Genomic DNA, 27238 nt, shown 5'->3' with positions numbered 1-27238 from the left:
TCCAATTCTCCCTGTGCAACAAGAGAACTGTTCGGTTATGCACACATATCTATCTATATCTAGGATACACTGTGACATATTTAACTTGTATAGGACTGCTTGCCATCTGGGGAGGGGGTGCAGGGAGGGAGGGGAGAAGTCGGAACAGAAGTGATTGCAAGGGATAATGTTCAAAAACTACCCAGGCATGAGCTCCGTTAATAAAAAGTTATAATAAAAAAATAAAAATTAAAAAAAAAAGATAAAATAGCATAGGGGACTGAGGGCACAGAGGGAAGGTCTGGCCTTGGGGAAGAAAGACCCAGAGCTTTCTCTTTGGAAAGATGTATAAACGGTGTTAGAATGAATTACTGTCTTTGCAATGTTCGCTCTTCAGTTATCCTCCCCTAGAGAGGAGCTTTGTCCAAAATATTAACCCAGAATTCTTAAACTGATGTGGAAATAGTTTATTCAGTTATAGTAAAAGTGTTTAGTCAATCTATCACATAGATTACATCATATAATTTTTTTAAATTGTTAGATAAAAATAAATGTTCATAGCACTAGGCATCTTGCCTGTTGCTTTAGCATTGTTGATAGCTCATTAAAATATTTAATCAGTGGTAATCTATTATTTTAAAATATCATTAAAGAATTTTTTCACCAACATGGAGAATATGGAAATAGACTTTGCATGATTTCATTTGAATAAATGATATGTTGCTTGCTTTCTCAATTGCTTGGAGGAGGGCCTGAAGGGAAGGAAAGAATTTGGAACTTAAAATTTTTAAAAATGTAAATTAATAATGAATTTTTAAAAAAAAAAATCCCCAAGATTAGAAAATAGTATTAAGATTGTTTCACAAAAGACTTCTTGCCACTCAGGAAAATTGTTCCCTATTTGGCAGGTACACTGGAAGTCTTGTAAATATTTTAAAAGGATTATCTCATTGTTTACAACATGCCTATATTTTGATAGGTAAACTTTTCACATCTTGTAGAGACAGTCAGACAGTATCACATGATAAATAATGATGTAAACAATAATAAATGCCTTCCTAATAACTGTCCCCGACATCTCCAACAGAAGCATAATTATAGTTGGTCTTTTGAATATTTGTTTTTGCATATGTGGATTTTCTGAGAAAAGGGGCCCCTTGGGGAAATCCGGAAATAGTATCTCTCAGTTCTCAGAATGTTGAGGTCGTTTTAAGATGGATCTTATCAGGCTTGGTGCTTTCTAACTTACTTCTCACTTTTTTCCCCCCACACAGATTGATAGAACTCCATTCTCCTGATAGCAGAAATACTTTAATCCTTCGCTGCAAGGACACTGCAACCGCCCACTCGTGGTTCATAGCAATCCACACCAACATCATGGCTCTCCTCCCACAGGTGTTGGCTGAACTCAACACCATGCTTGGTGCTACCTGTACAGCAGGAGGCAGCAAGGAGGTCAAACACATCGCCTGGCTGGCAGAGCAGGTAGGCTGAGATGGGGGCCAGCGGGCTGATTAATAGAGAACTTTTTGCACTGAAGCTTAGGGTTTTGAAATGTTTTATTCCAAGTGTCTCTGATATTTACATAAAGCCCATGCATTAGTTATTGAAGACAGGGACTTGGACTCTTGGCTTCTCCTCCATCTCTATATTTCTGTTTCACTTTGGTCTCTTTCACTGTGTATTATCATCTCTACCAGAAGGGTAAACTAGAGTGAATAAAGTCATGTTAATGCATTTTCTACTCAAGGACAAGATTATTTGTATCAATTATTATCAATAAAAACCTGATATTCAAAATAAATAAGGGATTGACCAAAAAAAAACTTCAAGAGCTATTCCCCAATAGCTAAATGATTAAAGAATATGAATAATTTGGAAAAAAGTTTGAAAAATATAAGTTAAATTCTTAAAATATACTCAATATCACTAATAGAGAAATGTAAATTTTTTAAAATCTTAAGGTTTTACCTTTTTCTGTGCAAATATGGTAGTAAACAGGGATAATGGTGCTGAAAGAACATAGGCAGGCAGGGTGTTAGGCACTATTAGTGGAACAGCAAAGTTATTCAGTTACTACACACACATGCTTACACACGTTTACATAGATACATAGACATAATATAGATATGTATGTATGTATATCTGTACCAAAACATTCATAGCAGCTTTTGTTGTGGGCACATGGAACTGGAATCTTAGTGGTTTCCCATTGCTTGGAGAAAGGCTGGAAAAAAATGCAGCATGTGAATGTAATGTGATATTATGCAATAAAAAAATGATGAATATGTGGCATTCTGGAGGGCAGTTTGGTAGGTAACTGAGATATAAAAACAAAAGGCATAAGTAAAAATATTTTTAAATATAAAGAGCAGATGCAGCGGAAATATCTTGGGACTTGGAGTCAGATGATCTGGGTGATATTTACTACCCAGGCACCTTGGACAAGTCACTCCAAGTCTCCAGTTACTAATTAGGTATGTGAAATTGAGTGAGATGTCCTCTAAAGACCCCACCAGCTCAAATCTATGACCTTGTAGGCTGTTTTTAATAAAAGCTGGCTGAGTTTTGAGTACTGTTCATTTGTCATTTATTTACGGAATCCATCCCAGCGTTCAGTTGCACAGTAAAGATTTCAAAGCTATTCTCCCACTTTGCTCATTTCTTTTACTTTAAACTACATGGTGACATTTATTGTTCCAGCCTGGAAAAATATCCTTTATCATATTTCACACAGGAAAACACATTTTAAAATTTTACTTGTCAAATAAATGATAATCTAAGTAAGATCTTGCTTAAGAAATCTTGTCACAACGGCTTTTTTTAGGTCCTGATCATTTTAAAGCCATAAAGAAAGAGCAACCAGATATCTCTTTTTTAATCTGAAACCTTTTTTTCTACAAGGTTAAGTAACTCTGTTTCCTTGACTCGAGTGGTAACATTGGGAAAAGGTAGCCTATTGAAACAGGCACATTTTATATTTTTCATTGTGATTGAGAGAGATGGAAAGATTTCTGCCCTTCTTGAAGCTGTTGATAGTTTTTCCACACATTCCTGTAGAATAGTCTGACAACTTGAGAAAGTTCCTGTAAGCTGCTCTTGAGGACAAGGAGTCATCTGAATTGTTGGCTGAGCCAGGGATCTTGGACAGTTGTCAAAGGAAGATCCGGACTTTGGAAACATCCCTTTCATAGGTGTTTCTGACAAGTTTTTCATCCTTGACTGTGCTGCACACAGCTGTAGGTTTCTTTGCATCCTGAGTGTTTACTGTTTGGGTCCAGTCCCTCGGAGGGGGTGGGGGGCAGAGACACTGAAGGTGACTCATGTCTGTCTCCAAATGAATTAAACTGCATAGAGAACACTGTTATTGTTCAAAATATCTCTGTGCCTCCTTCTCAGTCGTGATTTCCTCTTTCATTAGTTCTGTGTTGGGAATCCCTGGGGGTGTGGAATCGGGCTTGGTGTTCCCTGAGCCTTGTAGATTCTCCCCTGGATCCATATCCAACAAGTCTCGAGCAAAGTTTCTGGTTGGAACACTCATTTACAAAGGGCCAAGCTGGTAAGGATTTTGAAATCCAGGTTAACTTGGGTCATTCATTTTCCTAAAGAGTGAAACTTGATCTTAGCCCTAGCAATATGAGCTGGTGGGGCTATTCTGCCAAAGGAAGTACAGACAGTCTTGGGGGGTATTGAATGTACTTGATTCCTTCTCTGCTTCCTTTTGGATTAGTGAGCGTTCCCTCTTTTCCTTTCCAAAAGCTTCTGTCAGCTTTTTGTTGTTCCTGAGATAGTGCTGCTTAAAGTTTCAATGCAGTCCCAAGATCTGTGCCAAATTCCTTCTCATGCTGAATTTCCAGTGCAGCCTGTGACCTTAGCTCCAGCCCCATAGCCCTGGCTAGTTTCCGCAGAGCCTCTGGATTTACAGTGTGTTTTCTCCTATCTAGTCAGGCCCCAGGTCAGCTTCCTTGAGAGTCAGACTGATTGTTTTCTGTTCACTGTCAAGTGATATTTGCCTGACCCAGTTTTGAACAAACACTTATTTCTTTTATATATGTTTATTTGATTATTTTTTGAGTTCCAAATTCTCTCCCTTTCTCCAGCCTCTCCCTCACCCATTGCGAGGTAAGCACTATAACATCAATTTTATAAAACACATTTATATTTAAAAATATCGTTTTCTGGAAAACAAAACAAAAACATAACAATCCTAAACAGGTTCTTCCAGACTCAGTGACCCATGAAAGGTGTTTCCTGTCCTGATTGGCAGAGGATCCTGAAAATCCCTGTTGGTTTTTATTGTCAGTCTGTTGTTGCTCACTTCACCAAGTGAAATAATCTCCTGGCACCAGTGGTCAGTCATAATTGCTATTGATAGCTTGTAAAATTCTCAAAAGACAAAAGTGGACTTGTAAAGATATGATCAGGCTGGGTACACACCTGGCCCAGTAAACCCTTCTGCATCTCTCAGAGAGCATTTATTGGAGATGGTTGGGTCCTTTCTCTTTTACCAGATACACAAGCCTTGGCAACCAAATTCCCCTTATCATCTAGGTTTCTTTCTGAATTATCTAAGTGCTTGATACAGTCATATTGTATGGATATAAAGGGGTCTCAATGTAAAATGATATAAATAAATGTTTCAATAAAACATTTAGTAGTAAAAGCTTGTGATGTACAAAGCATGGTGCTGGGGTTACAAATAGAAGAGTCTCACAATTCCTGTTCTCAAGGAGTTTACAGTTTAATGGGGGAGAAACAGTAAAATATTTTAACTTCAAGTCAGGTGGAAAGGTCCCATTTTCCCTAGGAGGCAATATCTCTTTTTAAAACAATTTCGGGGGGCAGCTAGGTAACACAGTGGATAGAGCACCAGCCCTGTAGTCAGGAAGATGTGAGTTCAAATCGGTCTCAGATATTTAACACTTCTTAGCTGTATCCTGACTGTGTGTGTGTGTATGTGTGTGAATGAGAAGATTAAAAAATATATATTTTTTGATTATCAAAGACCTTCATTCTCACCCCCTTCCCAAATAGAAATAGAAATTTAAAAAAAAAAATTTGTTATAGATATTTAGTTGAGTAAAAGAGATTCCAGCATTGGTTATATCCAACAAAAAGAACATGTCTGTTTCCATACTCTGATTCTTTTACCCCTCTGTAAAGACTTCTGTCCTCTGTCCCTTACAATGACTGTTTTTCAAAGTTTTTTTCTTTACATTATTCTTTTTATTGTATCAGTTGCTCTCCTGATTCTGCTCACTTCACTTTACATCAGTTTATATAACTCTGAAACTTTACTATTTCTACAGCACAACAGTATCGCATCACTTTCATATACCTTAATTTGATCAGCCATTTCCTAATGGGTAGGCACTTGCCTCCCCTTAGTTTCTAGGTCTTTGCTACCACACAAAAGGTTTATACATGTTTTTGTACATGCTTCAAGTTCATTTTGCTGAGGATTGATCCATCTGTTCATCTATCCTCCCTCCAATCCCTTCTCCTCTAACTCCTTTCCCTCTTATTTTCCTGTTGAATGAAATGGATTTCTGATCTCAGCTCATTATGTGTGTTTGTGTGTAGGGGAAAGCTTTCCTCTTATGACTAGTTCAGAGGAGAGTTGAGGTTCAAGTGTCATCCATGTCTCCTATCCCTTCAGTGTTTGTATAGACTTATACTTATGCACCTCATTTAAAAAATTTTTTTTCCGCCCCCCTCCATGTTCATCTTCTCCTTTCTTTACAATCTTCTTTTAAGATCATCACAAGATAACAACAATCCCCAGACTTCATATCTAATTAAATGAAAGCTCCTTTGTGATTCCTGATGATGATAGGATTCAGAAGGAGCATGTGTATCAATCAGCTCCCTATATTAAATTAAAATGGAACCTTTTGTTCTTGTTTAGCCTTATGATTGCCCCTTCCTGTTTGTCTTTTTATGTTTATCTTCTGTGTTTGCACTTCAGAGTTTCTGCACAGCTCTGGTCTTTTCATCGGGAATGCTTGGGAATAATCTGTTTCAATAAAGATACATTCTCCCCTGGTCTCCCACCTCACCAATAGATTATACTTAGCTTTTATCAGTCATTATGGTTGTAAAACTATACCTTTTGCTTCCTGGAATTGAATATTCTAAACTTTCTGCTCCTTTATAATGAAAGCTTTTAAATCATTTGTGATCCTAATTGGCCCCTTGTTACTTGATTTCTTTCTTTTTGGCTACTTCCAATATTTTTTCTTTGGCCTGGAAGGTCTGGATTTTGGCTGTAATATTCCTGGGAGTTTTCATTTTAAGATTTATTTCAGAAGATGATCAATGGATTCTTTCTATTTCTTCTTTGCCTTCACATTCTGAGAGATCTGGGCAGTTTTAAGATTTCTTAAAACATGATGTCTTGGATCCTTTTTTGGTTATGATTTTCAGATGGTAAAATGATTCTTAAACTTTCTCTCCTCAATATGTTTTCTAAACCAGTCATCACTTTTGCTATGAGATAACTTATATTTTCTTCTATTTTTTTCCCTTCAGTCTTATGACTTTGTTTTAATGCTTTTTAATGTCTCATAGATTCATTTACTTCTATTTGATCCATCCTAATTTTCAGGAGGTTTGGTTTTTTATGCTAAGCCATTGATTCTCTTTCCAATTCTTTATTTTAGAGCTCTTACTACTTTTCCATTTGTAAAGTGAAAAAATCTTTTTTTAAAAAATGTCCATATTAGTCATATTATGAAAGAAAAATCAGAACAAAAGGGGAAAAACAATAAAATGAAAAAATCTTTAATCATTCTGAGTTTCTTTCCTCGCTCTGAAGGATTTTGTAATGTGCTTGCTTCCTACAAGATAGAGATACACAAAAAATTTCTATATTGTAACATTTTTATATTATTGCATTATATGACCATCTGTTTAAGCTTTTACATTGATTTTATTAAAGCCGATAGTTGTCTTCATTTCAGACTATTAAAAGCTCTTGAACTCTAAATGATGGAAATTTTCTTCTTCAATGTGTATATAAATTCATGATTGGTTTATGGTTTCATTAGTTTTTTATTATTTTCTCTATAATACACTAGAGTTGACCAAAAATTTCAAAGCATTACCCAAGAAATTGAGATTTTGTGTTAAAGGACTTAAAAAGAGGTGTAATTGTCTTATCTCTGCTTTACTTCTAATAGATAGTTTTCTTCAATAGCATTTACTAATAAACAATCACATGGCCAAATATATAAGTGTGTATAGGTATTGTAAGACATGCAAGCTAAATGCCAACGTTAATATCTCTTTGTTCAGTTAGAAACTTACTTTATTGAGCCCTTGAACTGCCCTAAGCACGGGGCATAAGTTCTGAATGACAATCCGCATTTTAATTGAATGATAGTGATAAGGCAAGGCAAAAGTAGCTTTATCAAGAAATAAGAGTGCCTAGGATAATTAAGAAGGCAGGTAGGTGGTTTAGTTTGATGGAACACTGGATCCAATTCAGACTTGCTTAGACTTTTAATTGTGTGATCCTGGGCTAGCCACAAACTCCGACCTCAGTCCGCTGGAGAAAGAAATGGCCGGCCTTATCAGTGTATCTGCCAAGAAGGCCTAAGGTCCGAGAGGTCACAAAGACTTGGACGTGGCTGAACAGTTAAACAAGAAGTGCAAGTAACCAGAACTTCATTTTCTAAATGGCGACACTTCTGTGTTTAAGTCACACTCAAGTACTGCGTTTCCCAGGTGAGCCTATACTCGGATTATTCTGGTAGACGGCAGGTTGTGAAAGTCTAAAAGGCTCTGAAGGACGGGTTGGTCGGGGGATGGCGACACCATCCAGCTCCTGAGGATGGTGACACTGGCGGGTCTTCTGAGGCCGGCCGGGGTGGCGACACTGGGGCAGCAAAGGAGGGCATTGAGGGAAACTGAAGAAATGTGTCCTGGGGTGTGGAAAGTTTGTGACCTGGACACGTGAGGGAGCATCTGCACTTATCACGTACTTGTAAACAGAGACCTGAAATGCTCGGGTGTTCATTTGTCCCACTCCAGTGTTAAAGAGAAACAAATACTTAGATTCTGAAGGGCCTAGCAATTATTACTTCTTCTTCTTCAGATTTACCTGATTAAAATCATTCTTTGTCCTCAAGCTGGACATCATTTCCATTGGTAATTGACAAATACTTTCTAGACACCATTTTTAATGGAATAAACTGAATTTAGGTGTTTCAAAGACATATACTTTAGACTACCTCAATCTTCTCTCCAAATTTTTTTTGTAATTTTTTACTAGCTTGATAATTTTTTTCTTGTGAGCTGAGAAATTTTGTTTTTTCATGTTTTCCTTCTTAGGATGTTACACATTTTAAGAATAAATAAAGGCTTTTGGGTGAACATTAACTCTTTAACTAAATGAAACTCGTTAGGGCAGGACCAAAAAAAACGACAGAGGGAGCATTTTTAATTAGACTTGATGGCTTGAGGCAGTGGTAAAAGACATGAAGTCAAAAGACCTGGTTCCAAATTCTGGTTCTGACACCTTTCCTGGCTCTGTGAGTCTGGGCAAGGCAAATCTTTACTTCAGTTTATTCATCCATAGACTGGATACTCAACAATCATTAATGCTATGTACTTCAGCGGATTATTTTGAGGAGAGTACTTTGTAAATCTTAAAAAGCCATCACCATGAGAATTGTTAGTATCTGTGTTTGTTTAAAAAAAAACAAAACACTCCTAGATCTGTAGTTTGGGAAAACATCAAATTTATAGTTATTTCTTTCCTCCCCCAGCTTCATCATATTTTTAAAATACTATTTTATTTCCCCCTAATTACATATAGAGACAATTTTAAAGATTCATTTTTTAAAAATTCTGACTTCCAAACCTTTTCTCTTCCTCCCTCACCTTCCTGAAGTTTGCAGTTCTGAGAACATTGATCCAGGCTTACTTGATAGCAAGACCTAGGAAACTAAATTTAAGATTCACCATAGGTTTATACCACAGTATGGTTAATAATAAAAAGAAGCCCTATATTCTCCAAAATATTTATAGCGGCATTTCTTGTGATAGCAAAAAAAAAAAAAAAAAAATCCAAATCGATCCTCATCAGAGGAATGGCTCAACAGATCGTGGTTCCTTAATGTGATAGAACATTACTCTACTGTTAAGAAATGATGAGCATAAGGAATACAGGGAAACAGAGAGAGATTTATAAAACATGATGCAAGATTAAGTAAGCAGAGCCAAGGAAGCATATGCAGCCACAACAATATCAATGGAAAGAACAGCCGCAAAACAATCAAAAGTGAATCATAAAAAATTAGTGGCTCCACTGGCTCCAGTGTTGGGAGGGCCATGGGTATGGTACATTGAAGACTTTTTTTTTGGTTTATTGATTAATGTTACTAGAAGAGTTTCTTTTTTGCTTTTTTTTTTTTCTTTAAAAATATTATTGTTGTATAAAATGGCTTTGAGCAGGGGAATAGATATTGGGTGAAATTTAATGTTGGTTTAAAAAAAAACCCAATAACTCAGAGAAGATATACATATATGTATTAGGGGCAGCTAGATGGTATCGTATCATGGTTAGAGAAATCGACTCTGAAGTCAGGAAGACCTAAATTCAAACCTGGCCTCAGACACTTAACACACTGTAGCTGTATGAACCCTGGGCAAGTCACTTGACCCCAATTGCCTTGCAAAAATAATGCATAAATAAAATTAAATATACTTGTTTGTGTATACATATGGGTTCACCAGGAGTTGATCTAGTTTGTTTTCATGGTATCCAGATGGCATGTGTGTGGAATCCACCCTAGTCCTAATTACAAGGATAGGTATGTTCTAGGAATGTCATCATAAGGTGACTGTATGGTGATTCCTAGAGACTTCTTGTAGTCAGGAAGACCTCCACCCTTACAAGCAGTATAAATTTGTCACAACTCTTATTTGCCTTAATCCACTGGAAAGGGAAATGACACTGCAGTGTCTTTGGCAAGAAAACCCCATGGCCATGTGGCCCATGGAGTCATGGAGGTTTTGGGAGATTTTGAGCTCTTGTGTCCCCAGATATCAATCTTCTGACACTAGGCATCTCCTTTTGGGGGGCCTCGTGTTACCTGTATCCTTGATACATGAAATGGAGGGATCACTTGATTAGAAAAAGTATTAGTCTTTTGCTTCTCATTTTTAGAGCTGGGATGAGCTTTAAAATGGCAACTAAATGAGGTGCTAATGTATAATTCTTTAATCTTTAAAAACAAACATGAATTACTTGTTTGTGGTTAGACAGGGGAAATGAGTGATTTTCTATAGGGAGCAAATAAAAGACCAATTTGATTGGAATGGACAGAAAGTAATATGAAATAAGACCAGAAGGCAAAGAATTGGAAATGGAGGGGGTGCCTGTCAATTGGGAAATGAAAGAACAAGTTTAGTTACATGGATATAATAGAATAATCTTGTGCTGTAAGAAATTATGAAGAGGATGGTTTCAGAAAAAACTGGGAAGAGATGTATGAACTGATGTAGAGACCTATGGAATTATGGTTGGTCATTATGTTGATCAGAATTCCTAAAGTTTTCTGTCTCTACAACATGGTTGTTATTTAATTTTTCTCCTGTACTTCTTATTTTATTCTGCATCAGTTCCTCATCAGATAGCGTACATGTCTTCCCAGGTTTTTCTGAAGCCATCCAGAGTATGTCCTTTTCTTGTTTTCTCAATGGGGGAGGAGGAAGAATATCAGAAAAATACTGTTCTAAAAATAAAATTTAATTAAAAACAAATAACACTAGTAGGAGCTATGTAGTGGAGGGTTTTAAACACTGAATTAAGCCTTTTTGTATTGTATCCCAGCGGCAATAGGGAGTCAAGGAAGGTTTTTAGTTGTAGGATGATCTGATCGATGTTTTAGAAATATCACTTTGTCATTTTTATGGAGGAATAGTTGAAAAGGGAAAGAAACTGGAAATAGTGAGATTAGTTGGAAAATTATTGCTATAGACAGAGGTAAGCAAAGATAAAGGCTGTACAGCTAGAGAGAAAAGACTTTTGAGAAGTATTTTGTAGGTTGAATACTAGAGAAGGAAAGGGAAAGAGAATAATAAAGCATTACTCTGAGGTAATAGATTTGGAAGACAAGCAAGATCGTATTCTTAGTAGAAATCAAAAAATTTGAAGCAGAAGGGGTAGGTTTAGGGGGCAAAGACAGTGGACTTAATTTTTTGGACTTAATTAAGTTTAAGGTCCGTTTGTGACATCTAGCTAGAAATTTACCAATCTGACTTTTCTTAATATGCTTTGGTTTTAATTCTTATTACAGCCTCCTACTAAGTTGGTGAGGACTTCAACAGAGAAATGAACATAGGATCAAAGATTTAGAGTTGAAATGGACCTATTTAGTTCAGTCCTTTCATTTTACTGATGAAGAAATTGAGGGGCACGAATATAAGTGATTTACCCTTGGTCACCCTAATAGTTTGTGGCAAAGCTGGGATCTTTATCCAGGACTTCTGCATCCAAGTCTAGTATTTGCCTGCATGCTTGGACCTGCCTTTGGATGGTTTCTTACCATCTATTCTTTGACCTTGGATAACAAGGATAAATCTGAGATAAACATTTTTAAAGCTCTCCAGAAATAATTGCACCATATGCAAGTGAATCACACAGTAGTTTTTTGGTTGATAAAAGAATATGATCTTCCCAATGTACTTTGGAATCCTCTTTTGACAGAAGTTTAGATTATAGGTTTCTTTAGTGGTGGGGTTTTGTGTGTCTGTCTGTTGTACAGAAGGTCCTCTCCCTTCTCCTCAAACATTCCAACACTAGTAACCATTCTAAAGAGATTACCACACTTAAGGGAAGGACTGGAATTTTTAGGAGAAATGAAAAGTATTCCATTTCACAGGATACTCTGTGGAAATCACTGATTATAGGGGCCAGGGAAGGGAAACGACCATCAAATCGTGGTAGAGAATAAATTGTACAGATTGACAGCTTTGTGGAGAAGCTACTTTTTCTTTACTTTTCAGGTTTCTTTCTAAAATAGAGTTTTTTTTCCTGCCACGTAGACTATAAACAGAGGGACTATTTACCAGTTGTCTAACCATATAGGCTATTCCCCTTTCTCTATTTTACCATTTAATCCATCTATTCACCATTTATCCATTTACCTTGGTGTTTCAGGCAAAACTAGATGGAGGAAGGCAGCAGTGGAGACCGGTCCTCATGGCTGTGACCGAGAAGGACTTACTGCTCTATGACTACATGCCATGGACAAGGGATGCCTGGGCATCTCCCTGTCACAGCTACCCTCTCATCGCTACCCGGTAAGACACATTCTTCCAAATGAACAGGAGACTTGAATCCAATCCTCCTGAAGACTTTGTTGAATAGCGTGATGAGTTTTAAGTCACTTGCCATGGCAAGTCATTGCCATGAGAATAATAAGTCTCATTATTTTAAGCAAAACTTGTTGTTTTTTTTTTTTTTCCTTCTCAATCATAGTATAAAGAGTATTTCAGGCTAATGCTCTTCCCATTCTTGTCATTTTTAGGCATGAAATAAGTTTCTTGGTAATCTTGAAAATTTTTAAAACAATTGCTCTTTTAAGAGCTGTCTTAGGTCACTAAGAGAAGTGAATGACATGGTCATTATCTGATTGTGACTGGAAAACCACTGAAATTTTGAGAGACTTCAGATGAAATGATGAAAGCATTTTAACCAATGAGTAATAATGGGAATAAACCACATGACTTAGCTTGTATACCCTTGAACTTCTCTTTCTAATATAAATGCACATAATTTTTGTTCCACAAAATAAACGCTTGACTTCATTGTGAATAAAATCGACAAGATGTTCTGAATAACCTCATAGAGAATTAGGAGATGAATATGGGAGAATTGAAGAGCCTGCAGTAAAAGAAATTGGGACAGAGCTCTGAACATTTGTCAAAGGCTCTTCACAAACCCGTGTCCCTCAGATACCCTTTCCTGCAGGACTTTAGTTTCATGGTGCTTCATATGCAGGTAGTACAGAAGGGCCATAGTAAAAGACAGTGGCTGATAGACTTGGGCTTTAACCCTCCAGGAGGGTCAAAAAAAATATAGAATCCCCTTCATTGACAAATGGGTTGACAAGAAGACTTTGACAGCCTTATCTCGATCTTTCAGGAGGTCCTACTGAGCTGATAAGTGGACCCATAGATGGGGCTGATAAAAAGATGTCAGACAGCTACATGATCAAATGAGATGGTAGAACAGCAGGCTCACAGGCTGGCAAACAGGGTCACTCACTGGCCAAATGCTTGTATCTATCTTCCCATGTTTGGCACTAGAGGGATGGTGAAGGATGGAGGGGCAACAAAAATACTTGAAGGAATTTCCTTTCAGTGAGTTACCTCTGCCACATTGGACTTGGTCACCAAAACAGATAGAGATCCTCTAGTTAGCTTTCTATGATCAAGCAAGTGAACTTGCAATCTGTAGTTCACAACTTATAATTTTTATTTATTTATAATCACTTTTTTATGATCAGAATTTATAATCACTTCCCATGTGGAATTATATCAAACTGATTAATATTGAGTGGAACAAAATAGGGGTACAATACATCATAATAGAACTACTACAGACCTTTTTTAATACAAATTTTCATTAAAATAAAAAAAAAATTCTATTTTATTTTTAGGTCCCCATTCTTTCCCTCTCATCTCCTTCCTTTGTTGAGAAAGCAAGAAAAACATTTGTAACAAACATGTATAGTCAAGCAAAATGAATTACTCTATTGACCCATGTCCAAAAAGAAAAGAAGAATATTCTTCATTCTGCACTGCATCCATTACCACTCTGACTAGCTCTGGATAGCATGTTGTATCATAAGTCCTCTGGAATTTTGATCAGTCATTTTGCTTATCAGAGTTCCCAAGTCTTTAAACTTTATGATATTGTTGTCATTGTATAAAAGTTCTGGTTCTGTTCATTCACTTTACATCACTTCATACACGTCGTCTCAGGTTTTTCAGAAACACTCCCTTCATAATTTCTTACAAAACAAGAGTACTCCATCACATTCATACATCATTGCTTGTCCAACCATTCTGACCCCAACTGATGGACACCCAACTCTACTTCCTAGTTCTTTGCCCACTACAAAAAGAACTGCTATAAATATGTAGTTTTTTCCCTTCTTTCTTTAATTATACTTAAAGGAATAGACTTAATAACGGCATTGCTAGAACAAAGGTTATACACAGTGTAACAGTTTGGGGGCATGGCTCAGAAATTTTTTTCTCAAACAGCAAACTAGTGCTAGCAAATTTTTCCCAGAGATCCCCCAGGATTTGTAAATTTTCCTTTTTTTTTTTAAGTCAACTTTGCCAATCTGATGGGTGTAAGTTGGTACCTAAGAGTTGTTTTAACTTACATTTCTCTAATAATTTATGATTTTGAGCATTTTTGTCTATGACTATCAATTACTTTATTTCTTCCTCTGAAAACTTTTATCAGTTGAAGAATATGGATAAATTTTCTTAAATTATACTACTCAAATATATGTCTAAACTAGAACATGTATGTCCACTTATTGCTATATCTCAGGTAAACTTGTTAATCCAACCTTATTGAAACTCACCCTCTCCAAAAAATATAATTTCATGGATAAAAGTGCTCGGTGTGATTATCCTGCCAGACTTACACTAAGGTGTAGATGGAGGAGAAAGGGGAAAAGTTCATAGGGATTGGGTTTTTGCTCATAGTGGCATTTTTATATGAAAGGGGCAAACTAACGGACGATATTGAGCATTTGTCACTTTGTGTAGAAACATTTTAGAATAGCCAAATCCTTCAATGACAAAATTTCGGGATGTCGCTTTTGAGACTGGCAATGCTGTTGTCAAGCAAGATGCATACGTTGGACGTATACATGGAAGACGTATTCCATGTATATGGAAGACGTGGATGTACAGAAGTACACATCTCAGATAAATGAGGTCCCTCCTTCATTTACTATTCTTTCCTAAGATAGGGACTTGCCTCATGCCACGTTGAAGCTATTTCTGTAGGGGAAAGTATTTAATCATTAATGAATTCCTGTGTCTCTTCTTTGAAAGATACATTACCTTCTCACCAAGTCCCAGAAACCTAGGATAGTAATTACAATTCTTTAGGGAAATAAATAAATAAAATTAGTAAGCCAGACATACTAGAACAATAACACTTCTGAGCTGAAGTGGGTTATCAGTGTGTCTTCACTACTAAGCTAGATTTTATTTGGAAGTGGAAGGGGGAAATGTGGAAGCTTGCTTGAGCTGTGAGGAGAGTGATTGGAACTAAATGCTGTCCAAGGTAAACTAAAGAATAGTCTAAAGCAGCAAGCATTCTGAAAGTCACTTTACTAATAAAAATGATCAGCAGGAGGAAATGTAGACAACCTGATCATTCTGGAAAGTATGCTTGAGATAGGAGAAAGATTCTTAACTACATCTGGAAGTGCTTTAATTTGTTTCCTTGAGGAGCCTGGGGAACTACGGGAATATAGTTTATGACAATTTGGGGATTAGAATTATAACTTATTTCTGAGTCTAGAAGAAAGACTTGGTGTTAGGCTTCAAACAGCCAAGTATAATCAATCAGAAAATTTGGTGTGAACCTGTAGATTTTCTTAAATTATTAAGTTTAAGCAAATTCAGCTCATTTTAAACACTGCTATAGAACAGGTAGATGGGAATCCAATGCCTCTTCTGACTTTTGCAAGATTGGTTGCAGTTAAAATTACAACTTTACTTCTCTCTAGTTTAGAAAGTAGGTAGGGGATTAGTAAAGTTGTCAGACCAGTAGAAGCTAATTTTTCCATAATCAGCCATTTAAAAGCATATGGGCATAGAGATAACTGAATCAAAGGTTTAAGTCATGAAGTAGAAAGTTGGGATGGGCTCAAAGCTTCCTCAGGTACGAGCCTGTGTTTCCTTACCTGTAAAGTGGAGGTATGAATACTAGTCATAGATAGCCCAGTGCATTGTTGTAAAGCTCAAATGAAAGGATCTATGTAAAACATTATGTAAAACCTCAATATGTTACATGCATTTTAGTTATTGTTGTTGTTTTCTCTATCCCTACTATCCAGGTAGAGAAAAAAGCTATATTCTTCGGTTAATAGAGGAACAGTAGATGGACCAGGGAAAGAGAGATCATGGAAAGTGATAACCCTTGAGGGGGGCAGGGCTAGGAAATGGAAATCCACTGTTGTGTAGGAGAGAGGTAGGAAACGCTTCTAAAATCTGGAGGACAAGAGAGAGAAGGTTTTGAAATTTGTGTTTCACCCATTCTCCTCCTAATCCTTTGGGACAGTTTCTAATGAGTAATAAGATGGCTAGAAAGGAGGCAGCATTAAGAATATAAAGATGGAAGAAAAAAAATGGCCTTTCCCATCGTAAACTACATCATCATCCTTTGCCCCATCAGGCATTGATTAGTTTTAAAAGAGTTGATCCTCGTTTGTGATCTTGTTTCCCAGACCTTGCTACTTACATTACACATGTAAAAAGGTTTTTGGAATCGGAGCGATCGTTTGGCCTTTCTTTTAAAGCTGATATTTTTGCCTAAGAAATTAAACGAAACTTAGAAGTGGAAAAAAAAAATAAATTTTCTTTTACAAGCAGTTCCTGAGATCTAAGAAAGATGGACAGTGGAACCGGGAAGAGAGAGAGACACCATGTTTTATAAGGCTGTAGATTACTTGCTCTATAGACTCAGGATGTGGGATTGAGAGATTAAAACAACATGTAGCTGCTTTACAACATGAAAACTGAGAGGAGTACTGGCCGTGGGCTCTCCTCACACCTTCCCCCAGCTCTGCTTCTATCCCTCACGGCTGGGCTGGGGACCACAGCCAGTGATTGCTCAGTAAGAGTCTCACGCTGGAGGCATTAAGTTCCTTATCCCAAACATTCCACAACTGAATCTGTAGGATAAACTCTTCCTGGACCTGATACTTTTAATGTCAGATTTGGGAATGGAGTGGGGTACCTCCAGTCACTCTCCCAGCCACTGGGCTCCACCTGAATGTCACACACCTCCTCCAACAGCTCTTGATTTAACTCTTGCTGGGCTGGCGGAAGGATAGGTTCCCTCTGTCAGCTGTGCAACTCGTATTTTGGGGGACTCTGGGTCAGATCCTGGGCCAGCACGGGCCTTCCAACCCCCAAGGAGTTCATCCTTGTCCTTCCAATGTGCTGCCTCGTTTAGCGCTGAGGAGAAGAACCACAAGTGAGGATGCCGGCCGAGATCTGTCCCGTTCCATCTGTTGTTCTTTTGGGAAGCTGTGACCTGCATTCCTTGCCTTCTTTTCAGATGACTCTTCCCTACCCAGGTTTTTCAGAGTCCAGTCTAGAAAAATGATGGCATCTTAAATTCAGTATCTCCCAGCTGGAATTCACTTCCCTGTACCTTCCCCCCCCCCCCCTTTCTGATTCCCAGTCTTCTCTAAACTCAGAAGTTCCCTAGCTCTGCCCACTTCCAGAGCACCCCCAGGATTCCCAGAACCCCAGTGCCAGACCTGATCGTGTCCCCTGTGCAACAGGGCTCTACTCGCACAGCAGCCGCCCAAGACAGCCCCATCACCTCTCATCTGCACTGTTACACTGACTGGCTTCCTCGGAGCTACCAGAATAGCTTTGAAAAGCACAAGTCTCATGACTCTCTTAAACAGTGAGATGATTCAAACCAGTTCCAGTTGTTCAGTGATGAAGAGAGCCATCTACACCCAGAGAGAGAACCGTGGGAACAGAGGGTGGAACACAACATAGCATCCTCTCTCTGTTGTTGCTTGCTTGCATTTTATTTTGCTTCCTTTTTTTTTTAAACTGGTTTGATTTGATTCTTCTTGTGCAGAACAATAATTATATAATATGTATGCATATATTGGATTTAACATATATTTTTACCATGTTTTTAAAAAAAAGAAAAGAAAAGCGCAAGTCTCCAGCTCACACTCCTGCTGGGAGCACAATGTTTCCTATGACTTGTAAGACAAAATAGAAGTCATTCCCCTCCAGACACTCCATGTTCCATCAAAACTGACTGTTTTTGTTCTCTAAACTTGGGATGTCCCAAGCTGTGCCTGATTCCTGAAATGCCCTCTGAGTTTCCCTCGAGCCCTTAGAATTCCTGGCCTCCTTCCAGGCTCGGTGTGGGTGCCCTAGTTGGGCAAAATGCTTCCCAATCTTCCTAGTCGTTTGCACTCTCCTCCATCTCAAAGCATTTTTCTTCCGTGTGCTCTTTCACCCAGCCATACCTCTGCTGGGTCTGTGCCCCAAGGAGATCAGCTTATACAAAGAAACATTTATAGCAGCCCTTTTTGTGATGGCAGCGTACCCTTGTTCTCCTTGTGCTTGAAGAGGACCCAGATGACATCACAATGTTGGGATCTGGGAAGTGAGCAGGACTAGAAGAACAATTTATACAATAATGTTGTTATACAATAAGAATATTATAAAGATAATCAACTTGGAAAGACATGTGAACTCTGATCAACACAATGACCAACCACAATCAGTCCAGAGGACTCATTGTGAAACATGCTGCTGTTCTCCTGATACAGAAATAACTGACTCAGAATGCATATTGATACATATTTTATTTTCTTTATCTTTTTTTGGACCTGGCTAACACTGGACTTTGTTTTGCCAACTATACATATTTGTGGGGTTTATTCCCTTCCCCGCCACTTAATAATAGTATTTAATTTTTTTTCAATGACAATTTTCAGCATTTATAAGATTTTGTTTACTTTTTTTTCCTTCCTCTCTCTCTCTCTCTCTTCTCCCCTCCCCAAGATAGCAAACAATCTGATATAGGTTGTACATGTACAATCATATTAAATATATTTCCCCATTTGACTATTCATATTTGCAATGGATTTTGTTTTTCTTGTCTTTTTAACAGGTGAGGCAGAGGATAGGGAAGGAGAGAATTTGAAACTGAAAATAAAATTGAATTTTAAAAAATTACCATGATTATATTTAACTATTTACTTATTGTGTTCCCCCTGGGAAATGTAAGAAGCTGCTTAGAGGCAGGGACTATTCTTCCACTTGTTTTCATATTCCTGGAATCCTAGGGCAAGTTGGTGGCGCCATAGTGGATAGAGTACCTGTCCTAGAGTCAGGAAAATTCATCTTTCCAAGTTCAAATGTGACCCTGGACAAGTCACTTATCCCAGGTGTTTGAGAAGGAAATGGCATCATTCCAGTATCTTTGCCAAATGAAGAGACAGCTGAACAATTCTGAGAGCCTACCCTCATCTGTCTTTTACATGTAATTATGTTTAATAAATGCCTTGGATTAGTAGTGTAACATTTTAAATATCATGTTGTTTTCCTTTGAGAGCTTAATTAGCATATCTTTAGACAAGACTGGGCCCTGGTCAGCCAGGGGATTCCTGTTCCTCCTTGGTCCTTCTGGCTGAGCTACCAAATTCTTCCCCGATACTTCTCCTCCTCCCCTGAAAACCCCCCAAGGTTAGATTTCCCTTATAAAAGATGCACTCAAGATGAAAATTTTTGCTAAGTCCTTTTCAAAACTAAGCCCACATTGAGGTACTCGCTCCCTCTCCATAGCGACTTCCCTTTAATGATGCCTTTTTCCGTACTCTGGCTAACTCTGGTTATTCTGCTAAACTCCCTGCTGAATTTAGCCTGCTGGCCATGGTGATACTCAGGCTTCTTGTCATATTCTTTGGCTTCTTCCAAACTCCTTTCCTTGGTAATCCTATTGCTCTCCCAAATCTGTTTCATATTTACCACTTCTAGTGCCTATTTAACTCTTTGTTTTGTCTGTAACCTCTTCTTTATTATAAAAGTTAAATGTCACTTTTGCCAAAAAGAGAAAAATAATGTTTTGATAGGGGAAGCATAGTGAAAAATGACTAAATTCAAGGGTTTTCCTGAAAGGAAACCCTTGAAAAGTTTGATGGTTTAGATGAGAATAGCATTCTTTGTGGTTTTTTACATGTGTAGTTCATTCTTGGTTATCAGTGGGGGTGTTTCTTTATTATATTGTATTAACACTCAGTACTTGACAAGTTCTTGCACATTTTTTCCCTCCTACAAATATTTTCCTGTCATAAATTCTAAATGTCACATTTTTAGGGTCTTTGTTCTTGAAATTCTCTTCTTGCCTTGGGCTTTATTTCTGATTTGAACAGAACAAGCAATATGAGAAGTTTTGAGATTCTGTACTGGCCGGGCTTCTCGTTGTTGATTTCTTTTCACTGCTTTAGTTAATTTTTAATTCTTGTTTTATTTACCTCAACTCCCAACAGAGATCATTTCTGCCCCAAGGTATCTCCCGGTTATATCTATGGTGTTACTGAATACTCAGTGCAAAATAAATGTTTTATTATTAGTTTAATGCACTAATCATAAAAAATTTTAAGAGAGACAAATTAAGTCCTAAGTAGACGATTTGATTGTGAAACATCATTATGTGCTATATTTGTGTCACCATCGTTTCCTTTCCCCAAATTGTAAGATAGGAAAGAACTTTCCCTGCTCCTTGTCAGCATCCCATATAAGTTCTGGCATTCTACCAGTCACTTATGGCAGATAATGCGGTTATTTCGTTGAAGCACCAAGTACTCATCCTTCATAAGGCTTGATGACCTACCTCCCAGGTTCTCTCATTGAAACTAATAATTTGGTTCCAAATAGGACTAAACAAAGAGATTAGCATCTCAACAACTGATATTTATTTCCCCAAGGTAGATTCTGGGACAATAAGGTTCTTTACCACTTGGGACCCTTGGCTCAAAAGTCCTTCCGTCTCTCCCCTCCCTTTTCATTTATAGAGAACTTTGGAGGAGAGATAGGGTACATTTTATTTTCCATCCTGCATAAAGCTGGAAGGGGCTTTCAGAGCCATGTAGTCCAGTCCTCTTATTCCCTGATGGGGAAACTGAGTTCCATGATCACACAGCTGGTCTCATGAAGGGGAGCTAAATACAGATCCTCCGACTCAACTTCTGTTCCTTTTTTCCTTCACTGTCCCATAAGAGGCCTCAGACTCGGAGGAGGGAAGGCAGAGAATAGTAGGGTTGAGAGAAAGAAGTCTGACTGGCCTGCAGCTGACAGTATCCTCCCGCTACCTGCCTTCCCTCATCCCCTGTTCCATCAGCTAGACTGGACTTTTCTAGTTTTTTTTCTGCCTTGTTTAATCTGAAGCCTACAATATGAGACTTCCCCTCTTCCTCTGCCCTCCTCTCCATCCATGTGAATCTTATCCATCCTTCACACTCTGCCACAAGCTGGATGGGAAGTCACCCCACTTCTGCCCAGCCCAAACAGGTTCCCTCTAGCCTCGTGTTAGGGTTCAGTCGCAGCCTTGAGTGTGTTCACCAGGTGTGTGTTCTCTGCCCCCAGGTTGGTACACTCAGGCTCGGGATGTAGGTCACCCTCGCTTGGGTCTGACCTCACTTTTGCTACCAGGACGGGATCGCGTCAGGGCATCGAGATGCACATGTTCAGGGTCGAGACACATCGGGACCTGTCGACGTGGACCCGGGTACTTGTGCAAGGTTGTCACACTGCAGCTGAATTGATCAAGGAAGTCTCACTAGGTATGGCCGATATTTCACTTCCAGTAGTAATTAAATGATGGTAGCGGGCTCTCCTTTCATTTGAGTTAAGGTCATTGTCATGTAGACAGATTTTAAGTGTGTGCAGAAATATGTTCTTCTGTTATCACTTCATTAAACTGTCAGCATTTTGGCAGCTTGGAAAGGTGGTATTGGAAATAAACCTGGCTTCTCTGCCTCCAGTGACATTTCCCCAAGCTCCAGAGATGGCTTGGTGTCCATGGTTAAATATTTATTATAAAACCTTCTATTAATATTTTCTTTACATGCTGTTATTAATTTCCCATTAGATACAGCATACTGTGTTACTTTATTGAACATTGAAATTCATTCATCCTTACGTGGAAGATATTTAATATAAATCTTATGTAGGAATGTTTAAAATGGTAACATCTGACAAGCCAGATGGCTGTAGGGACATAAAGAATTCAGAATGTCAAATTTTTCAAAAAGGAACTCTTCAATCTAGGACTGACTAAAAAATATTCCAATGAATTTCTGGGGTACTTTGAGGGAAAAATCATAAGGATCTGGTACAGTCTGTTTAAGCTCCCTCTGGTGGTTAATTTCAAACAATTAAATTTTACTTAGAAAAACTTCTATATTTATATTTAAGTGAATGTCTGTGTTTATTAAGTGCTTTCTGTGGTCAAAGCTTTGAGTGAAGTGCTGTGGATAAAAATTTAAAAATTAGTAAAGTGGGCTAACAACATTCATTGTGGGAGAAACGAGACACAGATGGGTTCAGCTCCAAGGTAATTGGCAGTGGTCCTAAGGTTGTAACTTTAGGTAGGACAATGAAAGGGACTTATTTTATACTCCTCTTATGCCAGATTGTGTTAGACACAATGTCAGCAAGCTGAGACTCTCAGAATTACACAGTACACATACACACGCACACATGTGCGCACACACAATTACATGCCCATGTGCACACCACACAGTCACACACATGCCATCACACAGGTGCACACGCATGCCCACAGTCATACACAGACCGTCGCACAAACCTGTAATGTGCGGGGTGGGGAGGGGGAGAAGAGATCTGGCAAACCAGCCAAGCAGTGAAGTGCGAAGGGTCCCTCCCCAGCTTGGACTCCAAAGACCTCTCTCACCAGCTTTATCATTCACCGGCTTTGTGATTGTTGCAAGCTTAAGTTTTTTGAGCCTAAATTCCTTTATCTGTCACTTGGACAGCTACCTGTCCTGCCTCCCTTACCACTCTTTTCACGAACGAGAGAGTACATATGAAAGTCCTCTGAAAGCCTCAGAACTCTGCAGAGATTACAGCGTTACTCTAATGCTTCACTGCTGTGGGAAACTTCCGCACCACGGTAGCGTTCACCTGTCAAAGGAACCGCCTGGGGTGAGCACTAGGTCACAAGCCAGTGTCGGGGGTGACATCTGAACCTTCACCTCCCTGACTCCTGGCCCAGCCCTATCTCCTTTATAACGCCGTCTCTCTACAGATGACAGGATTGATTTCTGTAATGGCATTTTTTAATGTAAAAATAAAAAATATCAACACAAACTTGTTTTGGAAGGCCATGTGAAAGAATGCTCCAAATCACTAACAACAACAACAAAAATACAATCAAAGCAATCAATATGACTCAGATGTTTTTGTTTCACATTCAGCAAATTGGCAAAGATGTCAAAAGATAGGAACAGTCCGTATTGGGGAGGTTGTGGAAGGGCAAGTACATGTTGGTTGAGTTGTGGTCCAACTGTTCTGGAAAATAATTTCAAATTAGACAAAGAAAGTGACTCTTTACCCAGAGATTCCTCTGTCAGCTATATACTCCAAAGAGGTCAATGACAAAAAGGTGTCATTTACATCAAAACATTTAAAACACTTTTTTGCTATTAAAAATGTGCCCATCATTTGGGTAATGGGTAATGTGGTACATGAACTTAATGGAATATTACCTAGCAGAAAAAATACAATATGATGAACTGACTTATATAAACTGATAATCGCATACACTAAGTAGAAATATGATATATCAACAATGGAAAAGGAAATAACTGCCAAAAAAAAAAAAACTAACCGCAAAATTAAGATGAAAAGGCTTGGCTCTAAAAAAATTGGTGAAATACTTTCCCCACTCTTTCTTCTTTAGAGAAGGTTAAGAAATCCATGGCTGTCAAACTCCACATATTTATATCACTTTTTAAGAGATAAAATCATCAATGCCAAAGAGTGCGGAATATTAATGTACTGTTGTTTAGAGCTGTGGATTATTAAAATCATTTTAGAAAGCAATTTACAATTATGCAAAAAAAAGTGGCTAAAGTGCCATTCCTAGATAAATACCCAAAGGATGCCAGTGATTTTTAAAAAAAAAAAAAGTCCTGAAATACCTTCATATATTTATAGCAACATTTTAGTAAAGAACTAGGAAAAAAGTCATACTCAATAAATGAGAAACCGTTGAACAAATTGATACATGAATGTAAAGCATGTAATGACATTTTTAAAGCCATAGTTGTGACCTGTACTTAAAAATCATTAAGCACATTTTGTGTCTGTTTTATGTTCTGCAAGTGAAAAGTTTCATTTCATTTTTTTCCTCAATACTATTCTGTTTTCCCAAATACATATAAAGACAGTTTTCAACATCCATTTTTATAAGACTGTGTTCCAAATTTTTCTTCCCTCCCTTCCCTTTCTTCTCTCAAGGACAGCAAGCAATCTGATAAAGGTTAATAAACATTGCCATGCTGTGGAAGAAAAATCAGCTCACAAGGGGAAAAAACCACAAGAAAGAAAAAACAAAAAAAAGATGAAAATATAATATATTCGGTCTCCAAAATTCCCTCTCTGGATATGGATGACATTTTCTATTCCAAGTGTATTGGAATTGTCTTGGATCATTGCATTGTTGAGAAAGAAGCAAGTTCACCACAGCAAGTTTTTCAAAAAAAGAAATAAAATAAGTTGTGTTTCTCTCTTTAACTTGCTTAAAATTTACCCTTGAAGAAAATTTACATAGATTGGGCTATAGCCATATATTTATAGAGCCTTTTTACATAGCTTAGGTGGTACAAATAATCCACAATCTTGCAATTATGGTTGAACAAATGATTCTAAGGAAGCTTTCCATCAGCCATGGTGAATGGACACTGGACTCAATCTGAGATGATGTGAATTCCACTCTTGCCCTTGTTGAGTTCTGGCAACGTGACTCAAAGCTAAGAGATAAATTTGGAGGAGTTGGGTATCATGCAAGAAAATCACATAAGAGATCCAAGCACACATCCACACGTGTTTGATAAAAAGCTGTCCTTAAAATTTGTTACTTTGTGAAAGATTTTGTCAACTTCTCTTGAAGGGGTCTCATTTGTCTTTTGGTTTGTATCAATTAGTTAAAATGACTGCAAAATCCATGACAGCGTGGATTTTGTCAACCATTCCCTTTTGCTAGCCACCTTGGGGGATTCTCTTATTTTGCTCTGACTCAAACCCCAGCTCCATCCAGACCAGCCTCCTTCCACTCCCTCTGCAGGTCCTGCTTGTTCCTGCCACTGCCACGGCTATCCGCCTCTCTCTCCCCTTCCCCTTCCTAGAATGATGGCCTCCATTCTTCTGCCTCTCCCCACATGCAAACCGATGCTTTTAGATCTCCAGGACTTTCCCTTCCCTTCCTCAGGGAGTCCAGGCCCTGCCGTATAGACTTGTTTTCCCCCAAACTCCTGTCCTCTTGTATATGTATAATGTGTGTGTATATATATATACATTATATATGTGAACATGTATACATATATATATGTATCTCACACACACACATATCTCAACACTTGCTTTAGTACCCCAACCTCCATTTCTTCAGCTTCCTCAACTCTCATGACCCCTGCTCTGTCTCAGCTCTGCAGAGAGACCCACAGGTGCACCATCAGCATCCCCCCTCTTCCTTGGAACCTTAAATCCTCTTCTACATCTGCACCTCAGTTGGGAGATCCCAAACAGGCAGTGACTGATGCAGGTTTGAAAATATGTTGCCTTTTTTCATTCCAAATAAGAAGAATTCTCCAGGATTTGATAGTGTGAAGTATAAACCCTCCTAATAATGCTTCTGTTCCTTTTTTCACACACAGGTTGCATAATGAATGGCCAAGAAGTAAGACTGACAGTGCATTATGAGAATGGGTTTACAATTTCCAGAGAAGGAGGAGGCCCTGGCAGTATATTATATCGATACCCGTTTGAAAAGTTAAAAATGTCTGCTGATGATGGTATCAGAACTCTGTACTTGGATTTTGGTGGTCCTGAGGGAGAACTGGTAAGCAGAATTAGGAGAATCTTTTTTTTTTTTTTTAAATCTAGCATCTTAAAGAAAATAATTGGAGATAAGGTAGGATGAAGTAAGCATAGCATTGTCAAATTAGATTATGAAATACTAATCAGAAAAACTATTTTGTCCTGATTTAATTTTAAAATGAGCAGCTCAGTAGTGCAATGGATAAAGTGCCAGGTCTACAGTCAGAGAAGACAGTCTCCCTGAATTCAAATCCGTCCTCAGATATTTTATAGCTGTGTGATCCTTGGCAAACCATGCCAGTATCTTTGCCCCCTCCCCACCCAAAAAAAAATTTCATTTGGATCATGAAGAATCAGACAGGACTGAAAACAAAGCAACAGAAAAAAAAAAAAAGCTCAGAGGAAAAAAACAGGTAACAAAACCAAGGTGCTCCTGAAGACTCAACTCTGGGGGTAGAAAGGGCAGGGAGATTGAGAGAATTCCTTATTTAATAAGAATTGATGGCAAATGGACAATCCTGTGAGAAACTGGGTTTAAACCAACAAATTAAACCATACTGTAGGTGGTTTTACCATCTTGATAGATTACATTGGTCACATTGTTTCAAAAAAAAAAAAAAAATCCTTTCACAGCTCTGAAAAAAGCGGAAATTCCTTATCCTAGGGATCATAAAAGTTAGAATAGGTAGTTTTAATGCATAAAATTCAATAGCTTTTGCAAAAACAAAATTAGTTCATCTAAAATAAGAAAAGAGCCTGTCAAATGGAGGGGGGAATCTTCACATCCAATATCTGTCCAGACTTTACAGGGGGAAGTGACACAGATAGTTAGGACCAATAGCCATGCCTTAGCTAGTTCATTAATTGGCATTTATAATATGTTACATTTATTACTCTGATGGGTAAGTGATCAAAGAATAAGAAGTTTTCAATGACCACGTGGAAAACTGCTTCGAGTTACTAAAATAAAAAGAAACAACTCAAGTACTTGAAAATGGCAAAGTGGTAAAATACATAGAAAAGTCAGCATGGAATGGTTTGTGTGCAGACGGACATCCTTATGTTGAAATTGTTGGAGCTGTAGGTTGGTCTGTTGCTCCAGAAAACAAGACAAGGTGTAAGATGAGCCATTTACCTGTCTACCCCCTCTGATCCAGCATTTTATTACTGGGCAGACACTCCAAGGCAGACAAAGATAGGGTAAAGATAGGATGCCTTTCACAGGAGCACTTTGTGCAATACCCAAACATTGACAACAAAGTGGGCTTTCATCCTTCAGGAAATGGCTGAACTAACCATGATACCCTAGGAACAGAACGGGATACCCTGAACTTCACCAGCAGGAGGCGAGTGTTTCATCTTCCTCTGGGCTCACACTTTATTG

General features: G+C 38.1%; 1 protein-coding gene across 1 annotated transcript in view; it reads left to right on the top strand.

Moving 5' to 3' along the window:
* The window catches only part of SNTB2 (syntrophin beta 2), a 110196-nt gene that overhangs the window by 75718 nt on the left and 7240 nt on the right, over window positions 1–27238 (top strand). The window contains exons 3-6 of the mRNA XM_031950086.1: window positions 1254–1464; window positions 12149–12291; window positions 21379–21575; window positions 25692–25876. Coding sequence (XP_031805946.1) covers window positions 1254–1464; window positions 12149–12291; window positions 21379–21575; window positions 25692–25876 — 736 coding nt within the window. The remainder of the gene's footprint in view (window positions 1–1253; window positions 1465–12148; window positions 12292–21378; window positions 21576–25691; window positions 25877–27238) is intronic.

Source organism: Sarcophilus harrisii, chromosome 2 (assembly GCF_902635505.1).
Source record: "Sarcophilus harrisii chromosome 2, mSarHar1.11, whole genome shotgun sequence".
Lineage (NCBI taxonomy): Eukaryota > Metazoa > Chordata > Mammalia > Dasyuromorphia > Dasyuridae > Sarcophilus > Sarcophilus harrisii.
The sequence above is the reverse complement of the archived record's forward strand: the minus strand, read 5'-3'. Positions and strand labels throughout refer to the sequence as shown.